Source organism: Saccopteryx leptura, chromosome 6 (genome assembly GCF_036850995.1).
Source record: "Saccopteryx leptura isolate mSacLep1 chromosome 6, mSacLep1_pri_phased_curated, whole genome shotgun sequence".
In the NCBI taxonomy this organism is placed as follows: domain Eukaryota; kingdom Metazoa; phylum Chordata; class Mammalia; order Chiroptera; family Emballonuridae; genus Saccopteryx; species Saccopteryx leptura.
The window spans coordinates 168,941,561-168,962,012 of record NC_089508.1 but is presented as its reverse complement, the minus strand read 5'-3'; the positions used below and the strand labels follow the sequence as shown (position 1 = coordinate 168,962,012).

The following is a 20,452-nucleotide window of genomic DNA, read 5'->3' as shown; positions in this document are numbered from 1 at the left end:
AGCATCGTTAGTGATTTCCTTTTCCCCTCAAAAGTAGTTTTTTTCCCTCCAGGTGTATTTCCTAAGTGCCTACCATTGACTCGGAAGGTATTTGCTAAATGCCTATTATTTATCTAAGACAGAAATATGCAAAGCTGAAGCATGTTGCAAATCCCATAATATTGTTGCTTGAGTGATATATTATTTTTACTAAAAAAAAAGACCTCCACAAAAAAGTACAAAACATCTTTCAGAAGCTGTCTTCTATATATTTTATCCATCTACTCGTTCAATCACTGACCCAACTGTATAATATTGATGGAATACCTAATTAGTGCCAATGTTTGGGGAGGGCACTTGGGGTGCCATGATGAATCAGATATTGATATATAGCCCTCAAGATTTTACAATTTCATTATTTAGACAAGATAGGTAAATGAATGCAATAAGATACTGTGATTAAGGGCTGATATTACTGTTATAGCCAATAGCAATTAAACGTATGAAGCACTTATTCATATTATGCTAGACACTATACTAAACCCTTCATGTGAACCATTCTATTTCGCCCTCAAAATATCAGGTAAGATTCTATTATCTTTTTTTTTTTTTTTTTCCTGAAGCTGGAAACGAGGAGAGACAGTCAGACAGACTCCCGCATGTGCCCGACCGGGATCCACCCGGCACGCCCACCAGGGAGCGATGCTCTGCCCCTCCAGGGCGTCGCTCTGCCATGACCAGAGCCACTCTAGCGCCTGGGGCAGAGGCCAAGGAGCCATCCCCAGCGCCTGGGCCATCTTTGCTCCAATGGAGCCTTGGCTGCGGGAGGGGAAGAGAGAAACAGAGAGGAAGGAGGGGGGGTGGAGAAGCAAGTGGGCGCTTCTCCTATGTGCCCTGGCTGGGAATTGAACCTGGGTCCCCCGCACGTCAGGCCAACGCTCTACCGCTGAGCCAACCAGCCAGGGTCTCTATTATCTTTAATAGGTATGTAAAGAGGCTTAAAGATGTTAAGTGAGTTGCCCAAGGTCACAGAGAAAGTCAATATCAAAGGCAGGCTTAACCTCCAGCTGTTTAATTAGAGTACCATCCTCTTAACCACACTATCTCTTTTCTGCTCTGAGGTTGGCCTATGGCTATAGCTCTGAGGACAACAGTAAGAGCAACATTGGTAGTGACAGTTTATCAAGTGTGTGTAATGTGCCAGGTGCATCCTATGCTTATTATCTCACTTCATCCAAGGATACACGAGGAAAACCTCGTGGTTGTTCCCATTTTATAGATGCAGAAACTGAGGCTCACGGGTGTTAAAGTTTTGTTCATATCTACCCAACTGGTGACCGAATGCACTGGGTTTCAAACTTGGGTCAGATTGAACCCCAAAGCCCGCACTCCTTCCACTTTGCTGATCAGAGGATGAATGTTCATTATCTCTCAGAAAGACAGCTCTGGAGATATGCTCTTCTGTCATGACTTTGAGATTACAACCAAATGGACCAGTTAGACATTGTTTAAACAGCACCTTACTTGAGATGGCCCACCTGTTCTTGGCTCCTGGGTCAAAGGAAGTGATGGATTATATTATTACTGCCAATGGGCTATGTGTCCTCTCCTGGTCAGCATTGTCATCATATCACAAGAGTCCAAAAGTCATAAAGAGTGTACATTGGTGGAAGAGTCGATTTACATTAAAATGGCCTGGACCATCACTGTCATTATTTTATGGCTCTAAGTCTCTCCTCTTTTGGGCCGACCAACACATGTCTCCGATGCTGTCAAATCTTTTTGTCAAGAGCAGAGCCAAGAAAGTCTTTAAAAACAATCCTACCGGATTTCAAGACACATTTTTATATTAAATCTTACTTTTTAAAAATCCTATTCTAGGGAATATTGGTTTTCTTTTATGGACCATTTAAATCACTTCCTTGTGGCCCTGAATGCAGAACAAAAGATGTTTGCCTCTTCCTCGTCACTGTTTATAATAGTGTCTTTGACAGAACTTAGAAATCCCAGACCAATGCCTTGTGCTGGCCTTGTAGTGGTAAGGTTTCCAAAGTCATTACTACTTCATGGGTCTAAACCAAACCAGTTCCCCAGTCCTAATTACTTACCTTTAATGATAGGGCATGTCTTTTAATATTATATTCTCTATCTAGCTATCTAGCTATCTGAAATCTCAGTGAGAGTTTTGGAAAAGTTGTATAATCCTTGATCAACTTACTTTTCCCATGCTTTCCTACACCATCAGAGTACACGGGCCAGCTCCCCTGGGTATAGTTTCTATTCTTGGGCTGTGGCTTTAAATTTGTACAGCAAATAACGCAGTACCAAGTTGTTGCCTGGGTGTTAGGACCAGCAGCAAGGGGGAAGAAAAGCAGTAGTGGAACACAGAATCTGTCTGTGTTAGCCCTCTGTCACCGACAACTCAACCCAGCTTTTGGCTTCACCTAAATGATAAATGGTCCTATTGTTTGGGTTTCGTATTAAAAAAAAAAATAGAACCAAATCTAGATTAAGCAGGGACAGAGACCCATTTCATTGCACTGTACTTTAATATTCCTGAGACCCATGGCATTACGGGTGGCTCCTTTTAACAGCGTCTCTCTCCAGAGCAGAACACTGTGCTGTCATTGTTTCATCTGATCTTTCCGCTAAATAAGAGATGGTCACTTATCCTCATGACTCCTGTATCCTGCTGGATTTCTATTGCAAAGAGAGAAACTGACCGCACGGGAAAAGGTAGAGGTTTCAGGCAGGGCAGTTCCGCGTGTGTTTACAAGGCAGGACTGACTTACTCAGCAAATCCTGCTCGGAGGAGCTGCAGCCAATGAAGAGCCTATATCCCGGCTTGCTTGGGGGCTTCTGAGTTTGAGCTGCATGCAGAAATGTGAGGCAGTGCTTCCTGGCGCTGATGGCAAAATGGGACCCAGCTCCAGTAATTCCTCGGGCTCCCCAGCTTTGCAGATCTGGACGAGAACCTACATACACATACTGGTGATGTAGCCAGCTTTCGAGGCCGAGAGAATCCTTATGGATTCAGGAGACTGGTTTGTTATTTAGATTTTTTTTTTTTAGTCTTAATTTTTTTTTTTTTTTTGGAAGATGAAATGCTTCTCTCGTTACCTGCCTTACATCTTCAGACCTCCGAATACCATCCTCTCTTCCAGCTGCCACACGGAAGGTACAGACCAGAGAGGGAGAGGGTGTGGGGTGGGTGGGAAAAGTGGGCTGGTGTCTGACTTCCCACAAGCTCGCCTGAGACTGTTTTCTGTAGCTGTTAGATGACTGGCGTTCCTGGCAGAAGCTGGGCTCTGCCGGCTTAGATCTGCTCCTAAAATCAGTCCGTCTTCTCCAAGGAAAGGGGAGTGTTTTCTAAAGAGCAGGAAATGTGGCAAAGGTGATCTCAAAGCTGATACGGCCGGTCAGAAGAAGAAAAAAAAAAGAATCCAGAAATGTTTTACCAATTTCCCTGGTTCTACTGAACATGCAAACAAGTAATTGGAACTAATGGTAAGAAAATAATTTGCTGTAGGTGCTGCCACATATGTTTAATCCAAGCTCTCTGTGTCACTGTCTGTTTAATAACTTGGTGCCTGCCCAAGAAAGCAATTAGCAAAATAGAATTAGCTCACTCCACGACTGTGGAGTGCCGATTGTAGGAGCGGTCTGCTCCGAGTCTGTACTTGGGTTGCAGGGCAGGAAGAACACAGCTGACTTTCAGCACTTGCTGGGAATGAGAGGGGTGGGGGTCCGGAGTTAGGGCCTTAATGCAAGGGTGAGCTGAGCCTTGTGCCGACGGTCCCCAGTGCCTGGTCCTGCTGCCTTCCAAACTAGCATGATATGCATACGTGTGTGTGTGTGTGTGTGTGTGTGTGTGTGTGTGTGTACTTTCTGTGTACACACGTGTGTGCCTTGTCAACATTCTGACCATTTGCCTTCCACTGAGTTCTGCAGGTTTCAACATTTCTAGAGTTCATGCATCCTCCATATGTGATTTGCCTGTTTTGTTTTGTTTTATCTGACACATCCTTAGGAAAAGAGCAGTTTCAAGATGAAAGACTGGCTGGCCGTCTCACAGCCTTAGGGGTTGGTTGTCCTACTGATCTAAGAGGACCCAGGGATGTGAGGGCTGCAGTGCCACCGCAGGTCAAGCCACACTCTTCCAGAATTAAACCTGTGCTTCTCACCCACAAAGTAAGAGAGTGGGGCTGGGTGTTTATATAAAATGAGAGAAACATTCATTATACCGTAAGATGATTTCAATCAGTACCCCCAGGAAAAGGGAGTAGACTTTTGGCATCTTCTTGAATTAAGACCAAGGATGGCATTTTTTTTAGACATTGATGTTTCAGAGATTTTTTTCTTTAATTGGATGTCTCCCTTAAAAATGTTATTGTTAGCTATAGGAGATGACCCCTGAGAAATCTTTCTTCCCCCCTGGAAAGGAACTTAGTTAAGTCCCTATACAAAATGGGGAAGGATGGGGTGGCCAGGGTAGAAATCTCCAGGGAATCTTTTCAAATACAAAAGATCTAAACTCAAAAAAGAAGCTGCCTCGATAACTTTTCTACTATATCTGATTGGTCCCCTGTCCTCTGTTCCCAGTTTAGACTTTAAGAACTTCAACCGTCGGCCTACTCGGTTGCTATTTTGTGTATTAATCAAACTAAAGATCCTCCATCATAGAGACAAAAAACACCACGAGAACTTTCTTGAACTGCTTTTCAGTCCCATTTAACTGACTTATGCCATCAAAGTAAAAATCCCATTTTATTCATGTCAAAACGAACAATCTCTGAATCACCAACCATCACTAGATTTAGGAGTGTGGTGAAGAGACATGTCTTTAAATCTGTTGCAAACCCAGTCATGATCATGGGCAAGGATAACAGCATCTCCCAAACACTGACGTCAGGGAGGAGGCACCAGGGGGTAGTGGACAGACACAAGTTAAATACTGTGCCACGCAAGCAGGGTCAAGCCGCTTCATGGCTCCACGTTCAATTTTATAGGAAATAAAAATTTTGTGGGAAATAAAAAGAGTTGCTCCCAGGATGTTGAGAATGAAATGTGATCACTAAAGCTTGGTACGTGACAGAGGCTCTTCATTTTGGAGTCCCATGTCGCACATACTTCCTTAGATATTCGTTTTCTTTATTACACCATCTTTAGCAATTAGTTATTTTCTCAAACACGTCACAGTGTCGCTAGAAACTAGTTACACTTATTTAGAGTTTGCAGAGGAAAATATGTCAGCATGAATCTGAGTTTGCATTTTTCTTTTTATATTATTAGCAATCATGTCATGCTGTAGTCTATTCTGGAAAAGTTATGGCTGTGAACCTCATCTTTGATTTAATTGAAAAAGATGAAGAGTGAATAATTTCTGTATATCCCTGAGAAAATCAAATAACTACAAATGACTCAAGCAATCCCCGTGGAAGAGATTCTAGAATGAAAGCTTCAACGATTCCTAGGCTTCTTAAGGGGATGGACGCATGCTACCTCAACACTTGGGTGGTCCTCTCAGCGTTGTCTTGATATTGTTTTTTTCAACACAGGAAGGTCACAGGCTTTGAATCCCAGCTCTGCCACATGCCAACTGAGGGATGTCGGGTAGTTATTTAACCTCTCTGTGCCTCAGTTCCCTCATTTGCAAAACATGGGTAATGATACTTCATTGGGCGGTGGTGAAGAAATACTTTCAGAATACCACACACAGGGTGAGGATGGTGATGATGGCGATGGTAATAATCAGCTTTCGCTCACATTTAGTATGTTCAAGATGTTATCTAAGCCTATTTTATATAGTGACTGACACACTTGTGCATAGGGTACCTCAACAATATAGAGACTGCCAATATTTGTTTTTTCTCAGCCCTCAAACCTCTTTCTTCATCCCTCAGATAGAGATTGGGTTCTCCACAGTGTAGTCAAAATGTTTTTAAAATATGATTATGTTACCACCACCGTCCCCTGAAACACAAACACTTGCATTAGAACCTCTCGGTGGATCCCCCTCACCTGCCACGCCCTCCCTGTCCTGACCCTGACTTTCCTGCTGGGCCTCAGACACACTCCATCTTGCTTGGTATCCAGCCACATGGGCCTTCTTTGGTTTCTCAGTATTTTCCCTCCAACCAGAATCTTTGGAGACTCTTCTCTCTTTCCTTGGCCCAATTTCTTATTATTGTAGCCCTCAACTCTCAGCTCAAGCTGAGAAGTGGCCCCTGACCCTCAGCGGATCACAGCTCCTAAAGAACTGGGTTCTTTTACTTCAGAGGACCAGTGCCAGCTTGTCAATTAGGAATAGACTGATGTAACTATTTCTTTAACATCTGTCTCCCTGCCAGACTGAAAGCTTCAGGAAACAGGACCCCCATCTCATTCTGGTCTCTCTTGTACCCCAGGCACTAGAACAATACCAAGTACTTCATAGGCACTTCACACATTTTTTTTTTTGTATTTTTCCGAAGTGAGAAGCAGGGGGGAGGCAGAGACAGACTCTCCCATGCGCCCGACCAGGACCCACCCGACATGCCCACAGGGGGGTGATGCTCGGCCTCTCTGGGGTGTTGCTCTATTGCAACAGGAGCCATTTTAGGACCTGAGGCGGAGGCCATGGAGCCATCCTCAGTGCCCGAGCCAACTTTGCTCCAATGGAGCCTTGGCTACAGGAGGAGAAGAGAGAAACAGAGAGGAAGGAGAGGGGGGAGAGTGGAGAAGCACCCATCTGCTGTGTGCCCTGGCCGGGAATCAAACCCAGGACTTCCACATGCCAGGCCGACGCTCTACTGCTGAGCCAACCAGCCAGGGCGGCACTTCACACATTTTTATTGAATGAGCAGATGACAAATACCAAGGTTGTTATATAGGGACATTTTAAAAACATGTGAAAACATTCTGCAAAATGTTAACTCCTACATGCGTGCAGGCTGTTTTAACCTTGGCCAGTTGGGAACTTTCCATGGCCATACTCGAGGGGACTGGTTCTGTTACCAAGCACTATTATAACCTGAAATAAGAAGATGCAAATAGGAAGAAAAGGGTTGGGGCCGGGGAGACAACTAAACCTGATGCACTAACAGGGTTTTGAGAAGACAGTTGGCTGTCTTCCCTTCTCTGTGGACCTCATTAAATGAGCAAGGACTTCCTTCCCCGTGGTAGGGGAGACTCAGCCAGTAAAATGATTTCAGGATTTGAGGAACAGACTCCCAATCACGGGCCCCCAAAAAAGAACCCTTCCAGACAGGACAGAGGGGGTAGGGTGACCCACAGGAATGAGAAGGGCAGTGAAGGATGAGGAACCTTGCCTGATATTGTCTAGTGCAGTGGTCCCCAACCTTTTTTGGGCCACGGACCGGTTTAATGTCAGAAAATATTTTCACGGACCAGCCTTTAAGGTGGGATGAATAAATGTATCACGTGACCGAGACAAGCGTTAAGAGTGAGTCTTAGATGGATGTCACAGAGGGAATCTGGTCATTTTTTAAAAATAAAACATCATTCAGACAAAATATAAATAAAACAGAAATAATGTAAGTTATTTATTCTTTCTCTGTGTACTGGTACCAAATGGCCCACAGACTAGTACCAGTTTGTGGCCCGGGGGTTGGGGACCACTGGTCTAGTGGACCTAATTTGGTACTCAACACAGGAGGGCCTTTTGAGGGGCTAACAAATGAGCAGGGGCACTTTCTTTTCGTAAAGGGACAAGTGTGACATGCGTTGCCACTTGCCATTTTCTGTCCCTGAATTGTCTTTGTCATGTTTCCATGCAGCAAACCCCTCCTCGACCTTTAAAATTCAGCTCAAGCCAAGCATTTCTAGGAAGCCTTCCTTGGCAGCTCCAGAGACGGAGCTGTGATGATGAGTCACACGCCACAGTCCTAGTGGGCAGGAGAACTGGGAGGGAGAAGCAGAGGTACCAGCCAGCCTGTGATCGCTGGCTGTGGGCTGAGGTTGTGCCTGTCTGATCGCATGCTCCTCACACAGTCTCTTGTGCCAAATGCTGCCATCTCCACCTGATAGGTAGGAAAGCTGACTCACACCTGACTTGCCAGGGCCACAGGTAGTAAAGTGTCAGGGCTAAGACTCAAGCCCCAACTCTCTGAATCAGAAATCAGTGCTCTCGACCTTGACTTGCACATCTATTTCTGAGTAGCAGTATGAGAAAAAACACCCTTTGGGTTATACGGAAACAGTCTATCTACCTGTGTGTCTTCTGGTGGCGAGGAGCAGCTTGGGCACAGGGATTCTGCCCTGTTTGTTTTCAGTCTCTGCATCCTGCTTAGTAGAGAGCTGAACTCTGAGTAGATGCTCAAAAAGGTTTCTTAAAGGAAGGCTTGGATGGGAGAGTGAATATACACACTCGTCTGTCCCTATCAATCATGCTCCTTCAAGAGGAGGAATCTGGCCCTGGCCAGTTCTCAGTGGATAGAGCATCGGCCTGGCATATGGATGTTCTGGGTTCAATTCCTGGTCAGGGAACACAAGAGAAATGACCATCTACTTCTCTTCCCCACTCTTTCCCTTCTCGCTCGCTCTTCCCCTCCCACAGCCAGTGGCTCAATTGGTTCAAGCATCAGCCCAGACACTGAGAATAGCTTGGTTGGTCCAAGTATGTTGGCCTCAGGAGCTAAAAATAGATCAGTTGATTTAAGCATTGGCCCCAGACGGTGGTTGCTGGGTGGATCCCAGTCGGGCACATGTGGAAGTCTGTTTCGCTATTTTCCCTCCTCTCACTTTAAAAAAAAAAAAGAAGGAGGAAAGTTCTGGAGGAATAATATATCCCAATGACACCCAAAAGCAGGCTTGCTGGAAGTCTACATGCACACACATACACACAGAGGGGAAAAAATACACATTTTTCTAATTCATCATGTCATAAATAATAATAATATGGAATAATAAGTAAAACATACAATGCTTTCTGTTTGCTAGCTACAATGGCACTGTGTTTACAGATATATGTACGGGTGTATGTGTTCCTCACAACCATTCTATGTGGTCAGTACTGTTATTATCTTCATTTTATATATGAGGAAACCAAGACACAGAGAAGTTAAGTAACCTGTCCGAGGTCACATGGCTGCTAACTGCAAGGGTTAGTTAGGATCAGAACCCATGCAGTCTGTTTGGATGTAGACACTAAGAAGGGATTCATGCCTGTATTTTGTGCCTTTGTACGTATTTATGCCGTTATTATTTTTTACATTTTTAAAACTCTCTGCTGAGCTCCTCCCCTGCAATTAGAACCGATTTGCTCTTTGGGCCCACATTGAATGCACCGTCACACACGGCTTTCTCCCATTACTCATTTTCTCACCGTCACAAATACACACAGACATTTCAAGTCTTTCTTAAAAGCACGTTGTGACTCTCTGTGATGTGGAAATAATATACGGCTGGAAGGGGTTGTTGTAAGGATTGACACAAAGATCTTACATAGCTTGACATTGCTTTACATTTACTTCATTTTTTATGTATAGTAGATGAATTGTTCCTGCTGTCATCCAAGGCCAGCCCTCCACTTGAGAGCCGGACCCTACCCTGACCCTTATCCATGCCCCTCACTCTGAATTTGTCCTCTCTCTCTCTCTCTGGCTCTCTTTCTGTGTCACCAAGTCTTTCCTCTCTGTCGGATCATTTTTTTTGCAATCTACAAACATGCTGTAAACCATCTCACTTCAAATACCCATCTTATGCCCCTGTGTCCCTTTCCCGCTGCTGCCATTGGCTCAGATGATCACTGCTTTGTTCTTGATCAAAGAACAAAGTTCCTCGTTTCGGTCTCATGGCCCACGCTTCCTGTTTCCTTCTCCCTCACTGGCTAGTCCTTCTCAGACTTTCCTGCTGGTTCTCTATCATCTTCCTGGATTATAAATATTGGATCCCAGGGCTCATTCCTCTCCTTAATCTATGCTTGTTCTGAGGTGAGCTCAGCTAATCCCATGGTCATAAGTATCACCTATTCAGTTAATATCTCCACTTCCAACTCCTCACCTAAAATGCACCACGTGCCCACCCAACATTCCCACTGGAATATGTAATAGAGATCTCAACACAGAACCCCTATTTCCCCTCAAGAAAAAACCTGTCTGTCTAGCACTTGTCTCCAACTCAATTAAAATGAGAACTCCATTGTCCTAGTTACCCAAAGCAAAGACCTTGGAGTCATCCTTTATTTGCTTCTTTCTCTCATATCCTTCTTCCAGTTCTACAGTGAATCCTCTGGGCCTAACCTAAAAATATCAAGACTCCAATCATGTCTTATCACATACATCTCTCAAAAGTTTCTTGGTCAGAGAGGCCTTCCTGTCTTAAATCAATCTCTTTCTTTCTTCTTCCCCAGTTACTTCTATCCAGATTTATTTTTACTCCATAGCATTTATCTTTACCTGACATATTATATATCCATTTACTTACTTGTTACCTGCCTTGTCCCACTATGGAATATAATCTACATGCAAACAAAGACTTCCTATTTTGTTCATTCCTTATCTCCAGGACCCAGAACAGTTTCTAGCACATAGGAAGCATGTAATACATACTTGTTGATTGAATGAATGGATATATGTATTAATGAACTTGTATATCAAGCCAGTAAGAAAGTAGAAAGCCTGGGCTCTGGAACCAGATGAACCTGAGTTCTCATCTCAGCACTGATAATTAATTGCAGGGTGACCTTCAATTACTTAACTGATATGTTTTCTTCTCTAATAATAACATATCAAAGAATTGTTATAAAAGTAAAAAGGAATAATATTTGTAAAACCTATAGCATAATGCCTGTGAATATTCCATGAATGGGACTTAATATTTCTTTTGTATTCCCCACTGCAGTTACCACAACAACAGTCATGAACAGGCATTATTAGTCCGATATTGATTGATTTTTTTTGTCTACCTGCATAGCTAGCACTTACTGTAGGCTCATTATATGCCAAACCCTTTGCTAAATACTTTATAGTTGTTACTTCACATAAATCTCACAAAAACATGGTGATATCAATACTATTAATTGTCCCCATTTTACAGATGCGGCAACAAGGCACAGAATGGTACAGTAACTTACCCAAACCACAAAGCTAATATGTGGGAGGTAAAGTTCTGCACCCAGACTTCCTGATTCTAGTCCAGGTCCTTACCTTCCCACAACATTTTTGGTTCTCAGCACCTGGGAACTTAAAAAAGATTCATTCCCATTTTAAGAAGCTGCACTTTGGCAGAGAAGAAAAATGTGTATACAAACAACTCTACAAGAAGAGTTGTTTTGACTCCAGCTATGCATGAGACTCAGCTGTGGTGAATTCCCAGAGCTGTCTCCACCAAAGCCTTATTGAATTAACTCCCTGAAAATGGGCCCTAGGAATCCAAGATTTTAAGGTTCCCCAGGTGAATCTTATGAGCTATTAGAGGCAAGAACCTGAGTCTGTAATAAACAACCATCAGGGTTGAGGAATCTATTCAAAGCTCAGAAGAGCTCTGGGAGAAAGAGGGGAGATCCAAGATGGCGGCAGAGTAGGTGCATGTTACACTCACCTCCTCCCAGGAGAAAGTCATTGAGCAGCTGTGGATCCCTTTGAAATGGTAGAGTAAAATCCTGCAACCAAGAAGAGGTTGCTTTTGGTCGAGACCTCTGATGTCTGGCAGGTAAGTGGCTGTCTTGGAAAGATTCAAGGTCAGTGTCTTCTTACACATTCTTGGAACTCTACTGAGCATTTGTCTGCTTCACAGTAGCTATGAATTTGCCTTAAGATTTTATGGTCAGATACTGGCTAAAAAGTTGATCTGGTGTAGGAAAAGGCATTCAATTTCTTGGGCGTTAGCTTTGTCGTCTATTCAAAGGGGGATAAAAACGATTCACATATCAAAGAGTTTCTTTGGTGAGTAAATATAATAATTCATGCAAAGTATAGAGTGTGGTACCCAGTGCAAATTAAGAGCTCAATAAGAGTTAGCTGTGGTTATTATTAATGTGATTCATATTAGTTGAGGTCTCAGAAATCAACTTTTGCCTTGTGTACCTTGAGCAATGTGGTGATGGAGTTATGGGCCAGTCGAGAGATGTCTAGATTCTGATTCTTCTCCGACGTTGCTGTCCCTTGGGAAATTGGCTTATCCTGCTGTGTGTCAGAGCTAAAAGTGGATTATCATAAAGCCTGGCAGTGTAGATGTGAGTTAAGTGACAGTGCTTTCTGAAGTGTGTCCCCACCTTGAGTTTCCCATATTCAATCAGAAGCTGGGAGCGATAACACATTTTTTAGAAAGTCCTAGTAAAATTCGTATGGAACTTAGCAGCTGATAAGAAATAAGGAGGACAGGAAATAATGTTGAAAAAAGTCGGCTGAGAGCCAGGCACTCTCCATGCATTATTACCACCTGGAGATGATTATGGCAACTGTTCTGCATGGTAGCATGCATCCACAGTTTACAGGGGAGGATGCTTACAGAGGACTGGAGAGATAAAATACCTAGTCGGAAAAGACATTGGCTTTGGAATCAGATAACCCAGAGTTTCAAATATGACTTAAAATTATTTATGAGTGTCTGTTTTCTCAACGGTACAATAGAAGTAATACTGTTTTGTTTTCACGTTTATTGTAAGGATTAAGGGCAGTGAGTGGAATGTGCCTAGCAGCCACTTCATAGGTGGTATGCTTGCTTATTGTGACAATATCTTTGTCTGGGTCATACAGTGGCAATACCTAGCTGGTCTGGTTGCAATTTCTGGTTTCCTCCCATTTCATCATGTTCCTATCAAAACAAAATGTGGTTTTTTTTTTATTCTTTCAACCTCTATTACCTTTCCTGGGGCTTGCTTGTAATATACACTGGTCAGTACTATTCTGATTTGTGTTTCTGAATTCATTGTTTGTCTTTGGCACTTGTGCCCCAGGGCAATTCCTTCATTTTTACTCTATTTTATAAATCTAATAGAAAAATCACCAACAGTGAAATCATCAGCATTGTTAGAGAGACTGGCCCATTAGTTTTCTGAGTCATTGTTTCTGCCCTGACAGATTGAGCAGGGAGAAAAGATGGGCTGAAATGGCCAAGGCCTGTGTTTTCACAAGTGTCTGCAAAAGTAGTTAGGAGGAAGAACATTCAGAAGGCAAACCAATGTTTCGTTTCAAAGATGCAAGTGAACACCTTCTCTGGATCCTACTGTTTATACATGGGAATGTCACCTTTTTAGGAGCAAATTGAGTCGTCAATGACCTCCTTGCAAGAGAGGTTATTCATTTGTTCAAAAAATACAAACATATATCTACAGAATGTCTCCATGATATATCAGCTATAGGTTAAGTAATAGGTTCACAGATGGTCAGAATAGATACGGTTCAAGCCTTGGTGGAAGACAAACAAATTGACCAAATTAAGGTAAACTGGGGCAGATGCTACAATGCTGAGAACATGATATATATTAGGACAAGGTCGAATAGGGTTTTGTGATGAATAGAAAAGTCAGGATATCTTTTCTGAAGTGTTGTTTGAGCTGAGATCTGAGGGCTACATAAAACTTAATGGGGAAAAATGAAAAAGAGAATTTTCCAAGCAAAGGATAACATGTTCGCAGGGCCCTGTCGCCAGAGAGTCATGCTGAATGGTAGGTCCTAAAGGAAGGCCAGTGTGGCTGGGGCATGTGACCAGGGAATGGAGTACAGAATGAGGCTATCATGTTGTGTGACCCTGCCTGTCTCTGTGCTATGAATTATGGAGTCTGGTCTCAATCCATAGAGCAATTGAAAATTACCAAAGGGTATAGATTTGGGGAGAAATTGAACATATTTGCAATATGAGAAGATTCTTTTGACTACTGTGAGAATAAATGAGAAGAATTACGAGGTAGATGGATATATTTCAAAGAGTTGGCTACTCAGAAAAGATATGTGGTTGCTAAAAGCAGTCCTTCTCATCAAAATACAGAAGACTAGTAGGTAACTTTAAGGGTGCCCCAAATACTCAAGGTGTATTTGTGTCTGAATGAAACGGTCTTATAAACACAGAGATCTGTCCACTGTCTTGACATCCAGACAAAGAAATTTTTCTTCTCAATGAGCAATGGCAGAAACACTCTATACTTTGTTTTGATGAGACAGTAAATATTCCAGGCATTGAAAGATAGAGTGCGTTTACTCTTTCAGACAAAGCTATTGCAAAGCATGGTATTTAGAAGGGAAAAAAAGGCTGTTTAGGACAAAACCACTAGGAATGCTTTTATATCATGTTTATTATTATATCATGCTGCATCAAAGCCTCTAGATAGATGGTGCTTATGCTTCATGGTATATTTTCATATATAATCAGCAAGGTGGCCCTGTCAGAGGGGAGTTGATCAACAGTCAGCCTTACGAGCTAAGGTTAAGAAGCCATGTGCTACCTTAATTATTAATCCATCTTTTCTTGGTTGTATTACCCAGATGATAGACAGATGATAGACTGTCTAAGCATGTGGGTGGGAACCCCAAATGTAAAGTCCTGTGGAAACCAAGCAGGTAGCATCAACCAAAAAGGGATGATATTGGCTATCAAGAAATTGTATATTCAAGCCATGCCTAAGCAAGAAAAACAAAGCCAGCCTTTAGGCTACCTGTTTCCATCCCATTGGAAAGAATCATAGAATTTCTATCTGGGAGAAGACCTCTAAAGCCATCTCATCCAGCCCTTCACATGGTCCCTAAACCCCATGGTGACATTCCTGAACAAGATAGCAGTGGAGAGGTGGTCCCTGCCAAAGGTGGTCATTCTTCAAGATATTGCTGACTCTGCCTAGATCTTTAATCTATTTCTTAGAACCACCACATCATAACTGTGAGGCTTTGTCCTTGTGGCACTCCTATATGTGTATGAGAATGGTTTTCATGCCCCAGGTAGAATCAAGATCCCAAGTTCCTTCAAGTAGCCTCTTATGACTTTACCTACAGTCAGGGAGATTATATGGAACATTTAGATGTCATGGCCTGTTTCTAAGTTTTTTAATGTATTAGCTCATTTAGTTCTCATAACAGTCTAGGTTAGAGGAACATTGATTATCCCCATTTTACAGATACAAACACTGAGGTCCAGAAAACAAAATAACTTGCCCAAAGTCACATGGCTAGTAAGCAGTGGTGGTAGGATTTTAACCCACATAGGCTGGCCCCAGAGGCTTGTTCTCCTCTGATGTGGAAGGAGAAGCATAGGTATTGCAGTCCCAGTCTTATATTTGGATCCACATCCCCAAACTTTCCATGGCTAGCTGACTGCTCCTGACTAAGCCTCCATTTCTTCATAAGATGAGATCATGGACCCTTCCTCAGGATTGTTAGGAGAGGAAATGAAACAATGTATGCAAAGCAGTGCCTTGCACATACTACACACTCATTTAAGACTCAATAGATACGTGTGTGAATAAATGCATGAAGACTTCTGGGCCTGCCTTCCCTAGCAAAGCTTTCTTTCTCTTTGTCCCAATTCTCAAAGAAAATACCTATTTTATGTTGCCCTCAGAAGGTCAGCCAATAGATAGATGAATAGATGTCAGACAGGAACATGCAGTCACAGTGTAAACGAAAGATAAAAGATTGGAATGAAGATAATTGTATATAATATTTTATCACCACAAAGCATTGCTTCCCTCCCTCCACTCTAGACTGTTGCACAGGCTAGAAATAAAGCAAACAAGCTACAAAGTAGTGGCTGGGTGGATTATGTGATGTCCCTGTTCAAGCCTCTGCAGTGACTTCCCATCTCAGTAAACTCTAAAGCCCTTCTGTGGCCTAGAAGTTCCTAGGTGACCATCTCCTGTAACTTTCCTCTCCACCAGCCCAGTGGCCTCCTCCTTGTCTGGAACACACACCAAGCTCCTTCCTTCTCCAGGCTCTCTGTCACCTGAACTGCCCCAAAGCACTCAACAAAGGGTGTAAGAGCTGGGACTGATACCCAGCCTGGGGCTTCACAGTCTGTTTTGGCCTCTATACCCTTTGAAAGTGGTTTGGCTGTTCCTGACAATTGTATGAATATATTCTTAAGAAATGCCAATCTGAATACTCTCTAGAGAAGATGGGGAAAGGCCCTCAAGGATACATTGCAAGGAGCTTGCTGCCTCTCGCACTGCTGCCTGTGTCTTGATTACCCCTCAGGAGAGAGCCTGTTTCCAGGTATTTTTAAGGGGCTGAGCCAAGTACACACACTGGCCCTGTTATTTTACAGTTTTTAAGAGGAAGTTCATTTTTCTTTGAAATTGGCCCTATTTACATGTGGAATGAGCTCAAAAGACTATTATCTGGTATTAAACTTTCAAGAATGTTCTCATAAGTGCTATTTTTCACACTTGAGGTAACTAACAAGGCAATTGAGGACTAGGATATGTGATACGTGTTTCCTCACATTGTGCCTCTTAAATGGTTCCAAGCAATGGGCCAAGCTTGAGCGTGTGGAGCTCAGAGGGTGGGGATCTGGGCAGTCCAGTATTGTCTGAACTGCTTCTCCCACAGTTTCTCCTATTCCCATCTCAAACGTGCTACCAGGCCGAGTTGCATTTTTCTCTACCCTGTCTATGGCCCCGGCGAAGCTTGCTGTGCATGCTGGAAACAGCCTCCTCCGGATTCACTTCCTTTGAACTTATTTCCAGTCTTGTTTGGAGATTGTATCTTTGCCTCTGAGTCAGAGGCACATGGAGATGAGAAATGGAAATGATTCTATAGCTGAAGCAGTGGCCAAAGCTTTAGTTAAGATTCTCTATTGATCCTCAGATATGCTCTGGGCATCACATGAAGTTATTGAGTGCTGTATCAAATATCAGGTCATTGCCCAGACCTGAGTGAAGTGATCCAAGTTTGAGGCTCCCAGTGGTACCCAACTTTCATTTAAAGAGAACCACTTCCTGGAAAAACCCAACTGTATAATGTGAAAGAAGAAAGGCATCATCCACTCTATAACTTTTAGCCTCTTAAAAGGTAGGTTCCCAAAGCTTGCACCTTCACAGGGTAGACAAAGAGAATAAGGGATGTTTCAGACAGCTGGACCAGTGCCTGAGACTTGGCAGGAACTCAAGAAACATTTGCTCCCTTCTCTTCCTTCCACTGGCCTTTATCTACAGACACACTAAATGCTGGCTCATCGGTTCGTAAGTTTATTAAATATTTCTTGAGCACCCAATATGTGTTTAGCATGCTTCTGGATACTGAGTATCCAGGGATATGGGACAGATGAATCCTTGCTCTCAGGGACCTTATATTCTGGTGGGGAAAAACAGGTGATAAGTTATTATGAACATTTGATTCAAAAGAAGGTGGAAACCAAAATAAAGCAAGACCTATCCAGGAAGATGCAGATAAAATTTAAGTGATGACCTCGCATATACCTGAGTACAGAAATACCTTCCATCTTGGCCCTGTAGCAGATCAGCTAGCTGCAAAGCTGGCCTCCTTGGCCGCCCACAGAGCATTCACACTTCATTTTGGGTGCCGATTGGCAAGTGTTTCTCAGGCCTCTGGTGTAGATCTCCCCTTTCCCATCTGGTACTTTCATTCTGCACAGAGTGGTGGGTGGGCGCTGCCTTTAGCACGGTCCTCTTCAGGAGGAAAGCCCGCTGGGAATTGAGCCTGCAGGCCCCAGGGACAGCATGACTTCATTCAAATGTTTTTCAAGCCTCTGGGAGATACCAGGTTCTGGAGAAATGTCAGGAAGCAAAGCAACCACTGACCCTGACCTTGTGAGACTCGCATTCTAGTAGGGGAAGCAGGTAACCACGAGTAGGCATTGTAAGGTACTTTTCCCCGCAAGTAGGCATTGTAAGGTACTTTTCCCCGCCAAGAAGGAAGGAAGAGGGCTCGAAGCCACCAAGTGTGGAATAACAAAAAGGCTTTATTGAGTACAGCACATCTCGCCCAGCAAGGTTCCCTGGCCCCGAGGTAAGATGGAGGCCAGGGAAGTTGCAAGGATTAAACCACGTGGGAGATATTTAAAGGGGTCCCTCTAGGGAAGTTGAGCTAACATGACGTGGTGAAATCCCACTGGCTGGCAGACAGTCGCTTTTTTCCAAACGGTTCCTGTGAAGCCTCTTTTGGCGCGCGTGGTTGTGGGCGGTCCTAGCCAAAGTCCGCGGGTCTGGGTTCCCCACGTGACCATCCCCCATTATCCACCAACCTTACAGGCATCAATAATCAGGAACTTTCAAGTAGCTCTCACAGAGGACTGGGAAGAACGTACAAACAGAATAAGGGGCACAGCAAGTGACTCAGGAGTGGTGGGCTCCCAGGAACAGGGTAGACAAGGAAGGCCTCTTTGAAGAGGCACATTTGAGCTGAGACTTGGCTGAGAAAAAGCCAGCCATGCAGAGGTCCCAGGGAAAAGCATTCCAGGCAGAGGGACCTGCAAACACAGAGACCCAGAGCCTGGGCCAAATCTGGTGTAGGAGGTCTTGATGGAATACCATACCCCGTTGTGGTAGGCTTTTGTAGCTTGGTTTAAAGTTCTTTTTCTCAAAAAAATCAAACTCTATAATTTATTATACTTTTCATAGATGAAGAATATATCAGTAGTGAGAAAACTTGGACTCTAGAGACAGCAGACATATTAACTCTATAAGGGAATAATTTAATGATTTTGCCATGGAGTCGGAATGCCTGTGTTCAATACTGGATTTTCATCCACTAGCCGAGCAACTTCTGTGACTTAATCTTTCTGTGCCTTGTTGCCATAAAAGGGAGATAAGTTGCATGGAACTCTTTTGGTGATAAACTGAGACAATAAACCTAAAAAAAGTGCTTACTAGCACATGGCAAAGTGCTCAAAGTAGGTTGTCTAGTATAATCATCCCATTGTTTCCTCTGGAAGTTCTTTCTTGATCGTTGGTAGCCCACCAGCCACTCACTGAAAGATTTTTGAATAATCTAATGGAAAAATAATTTCCCCCAATTTTTATGAGTTGGGTGCCAGTGAAGTCCTTAAAAGTTTTGAGTGTAACTTAATAGAGGTAGGCCTCCTATTATGCTCATTTAATTGATACTGGGACCTGGACAATGCTTTCGCCAGGGGAGGTGTTTGGGATTCCATTATATAAATAGTGCTTGCTCCTCCACCATCTTTCTCTACATCCCCTGCTTTTTCATAGCTTTCTCCAGCACCAGTCACATGGTACTTATTTGTTGTGTTGCTAAATCTACAAGGATGTGTAAGCTCTCTGAGAACAAGAGTTGGTTTGCCATCTTCTATGCACCACCCCCAATTCCCTCTCATGGTGTTCAAACCACAGAACTCAAAATACTTCTTGACTGAATAGTGTTTCTACATACACCTCGGAAAATACCAGGGAGCAGGGCGATAATGCATCAAAGAGCCTGGCTTCCAAAAATAGCCTCTTGTTTTGATGCCGTCTGAGTTGCCAGCCTCTCTGTGACCCAGGGGAGCGATGAGTCATTGGGAGGGTCTGATCCAATCAATACAGAATATTACATTCATTGAGTGTTTATTTATGCCCTTCACAAACATTTATTCCACGCCCGGTAGCATATTAGATGCCGATGAATGCTGGGGAATGAAACCTCCATGGTCCCTACGCTCAGGAGATGAGAGTCCTGTATTAATCATTCTAATTCTTATGTGAAGCGTCTCATCACCAGCGTCAGCAATTCATCTTTTCATGTGAATATGAAGACTAGAACCTAGAGAATAAAATAAAACTTTCTGGCAAGGTGCCCGTGAGTAGGCAGTCAGGAAGTGCTATTCCCGGCCTGACTCATCCTTCTTCACACCATGACAGATGGTACATGTGCCCCATGGCGCACGAATGGTTCCTCTTTTGCCCTAAACATACATGCATGCACGTGACTGTGCACATGCACACACACACACACACACACACACACAGTATAAAACTCATTCAGCACCAAAACCTCCCCATCCTGAAGAACTCAAAATAATCCTAAGAGACACAAGGAGCATAAGGTAAATAGAAACAAGAATTTGCCAGCCTCCACACTTCTTTCCAGCATGCTATATCATGCCCTCAATTTGCCAGCTATTTGTTTGTAAGACAATGAGATTGTGTGGAGGAAAGTTTTTATTTTAAAAAGGAGGCAGAGGCACCTGCTGCACAGGGAGATGTCAGAGTTCGCTGGCAGAGGAGCTGAGTTCATATACAGTGCGTCCGTAAAGTCATGGTGCACTTTTGACCGGTCATAGAAAAGCAACAAAAGATGATAGAAATGTGAAATATGCACCAAATAAAAGGAAAACTCTCCATTTCATACCTATTCAGTGCAGTTCGATGTGGGCTCCATTTGTTGCCCTACACACATCCAAACGATAGTGAAGTTCTTGCCACACACGGGTAAGGACGTCTGGTGTAACAGAGTGAATAACGTCTGTGATTCTCTGTTTTAAGTGATTAATGTCATGGTGCTTTGTTGTAAACACGCCGATATTCATGTTGCACTTTGATCACGGATTCGAATTTAGCGAGCCACAGAACACACTGAACTTTCCT

General features: G+C 43.3%; 1 protein-coding gene across 4 annotated transcripts in view; it reads left to right on the top strand.

Moving 5' to 3' along the window:
• PPP2R2B (protein phosphatase 2 regulatory subunit Bbeta) overlaps positions 1-20,452 on the top strand; it is a 443,356-nt gene that overhangs the window by 27,641 nt on the left and 395,263 nt on the right. The window contains exon 1 of one of the 4 annotated variants that reach the window (XM_066342765.1): positions 2,882-3,157. The exons of the other annotated variants lie outside the window; for them this stretch is intronic. Within the exon in view, the coding sequence (XP_066198862.1) occupies positions 3,079-3,157 (79 nt within the window). The 5' untranslated portion in view covers positions 2,882-3,078. Of the gene's footprint in view, positions 1-2,881; positions 3,158-20,452 lie in introns of those variants that run through there. 4 annotated transcript variants of the gene reach the window in all.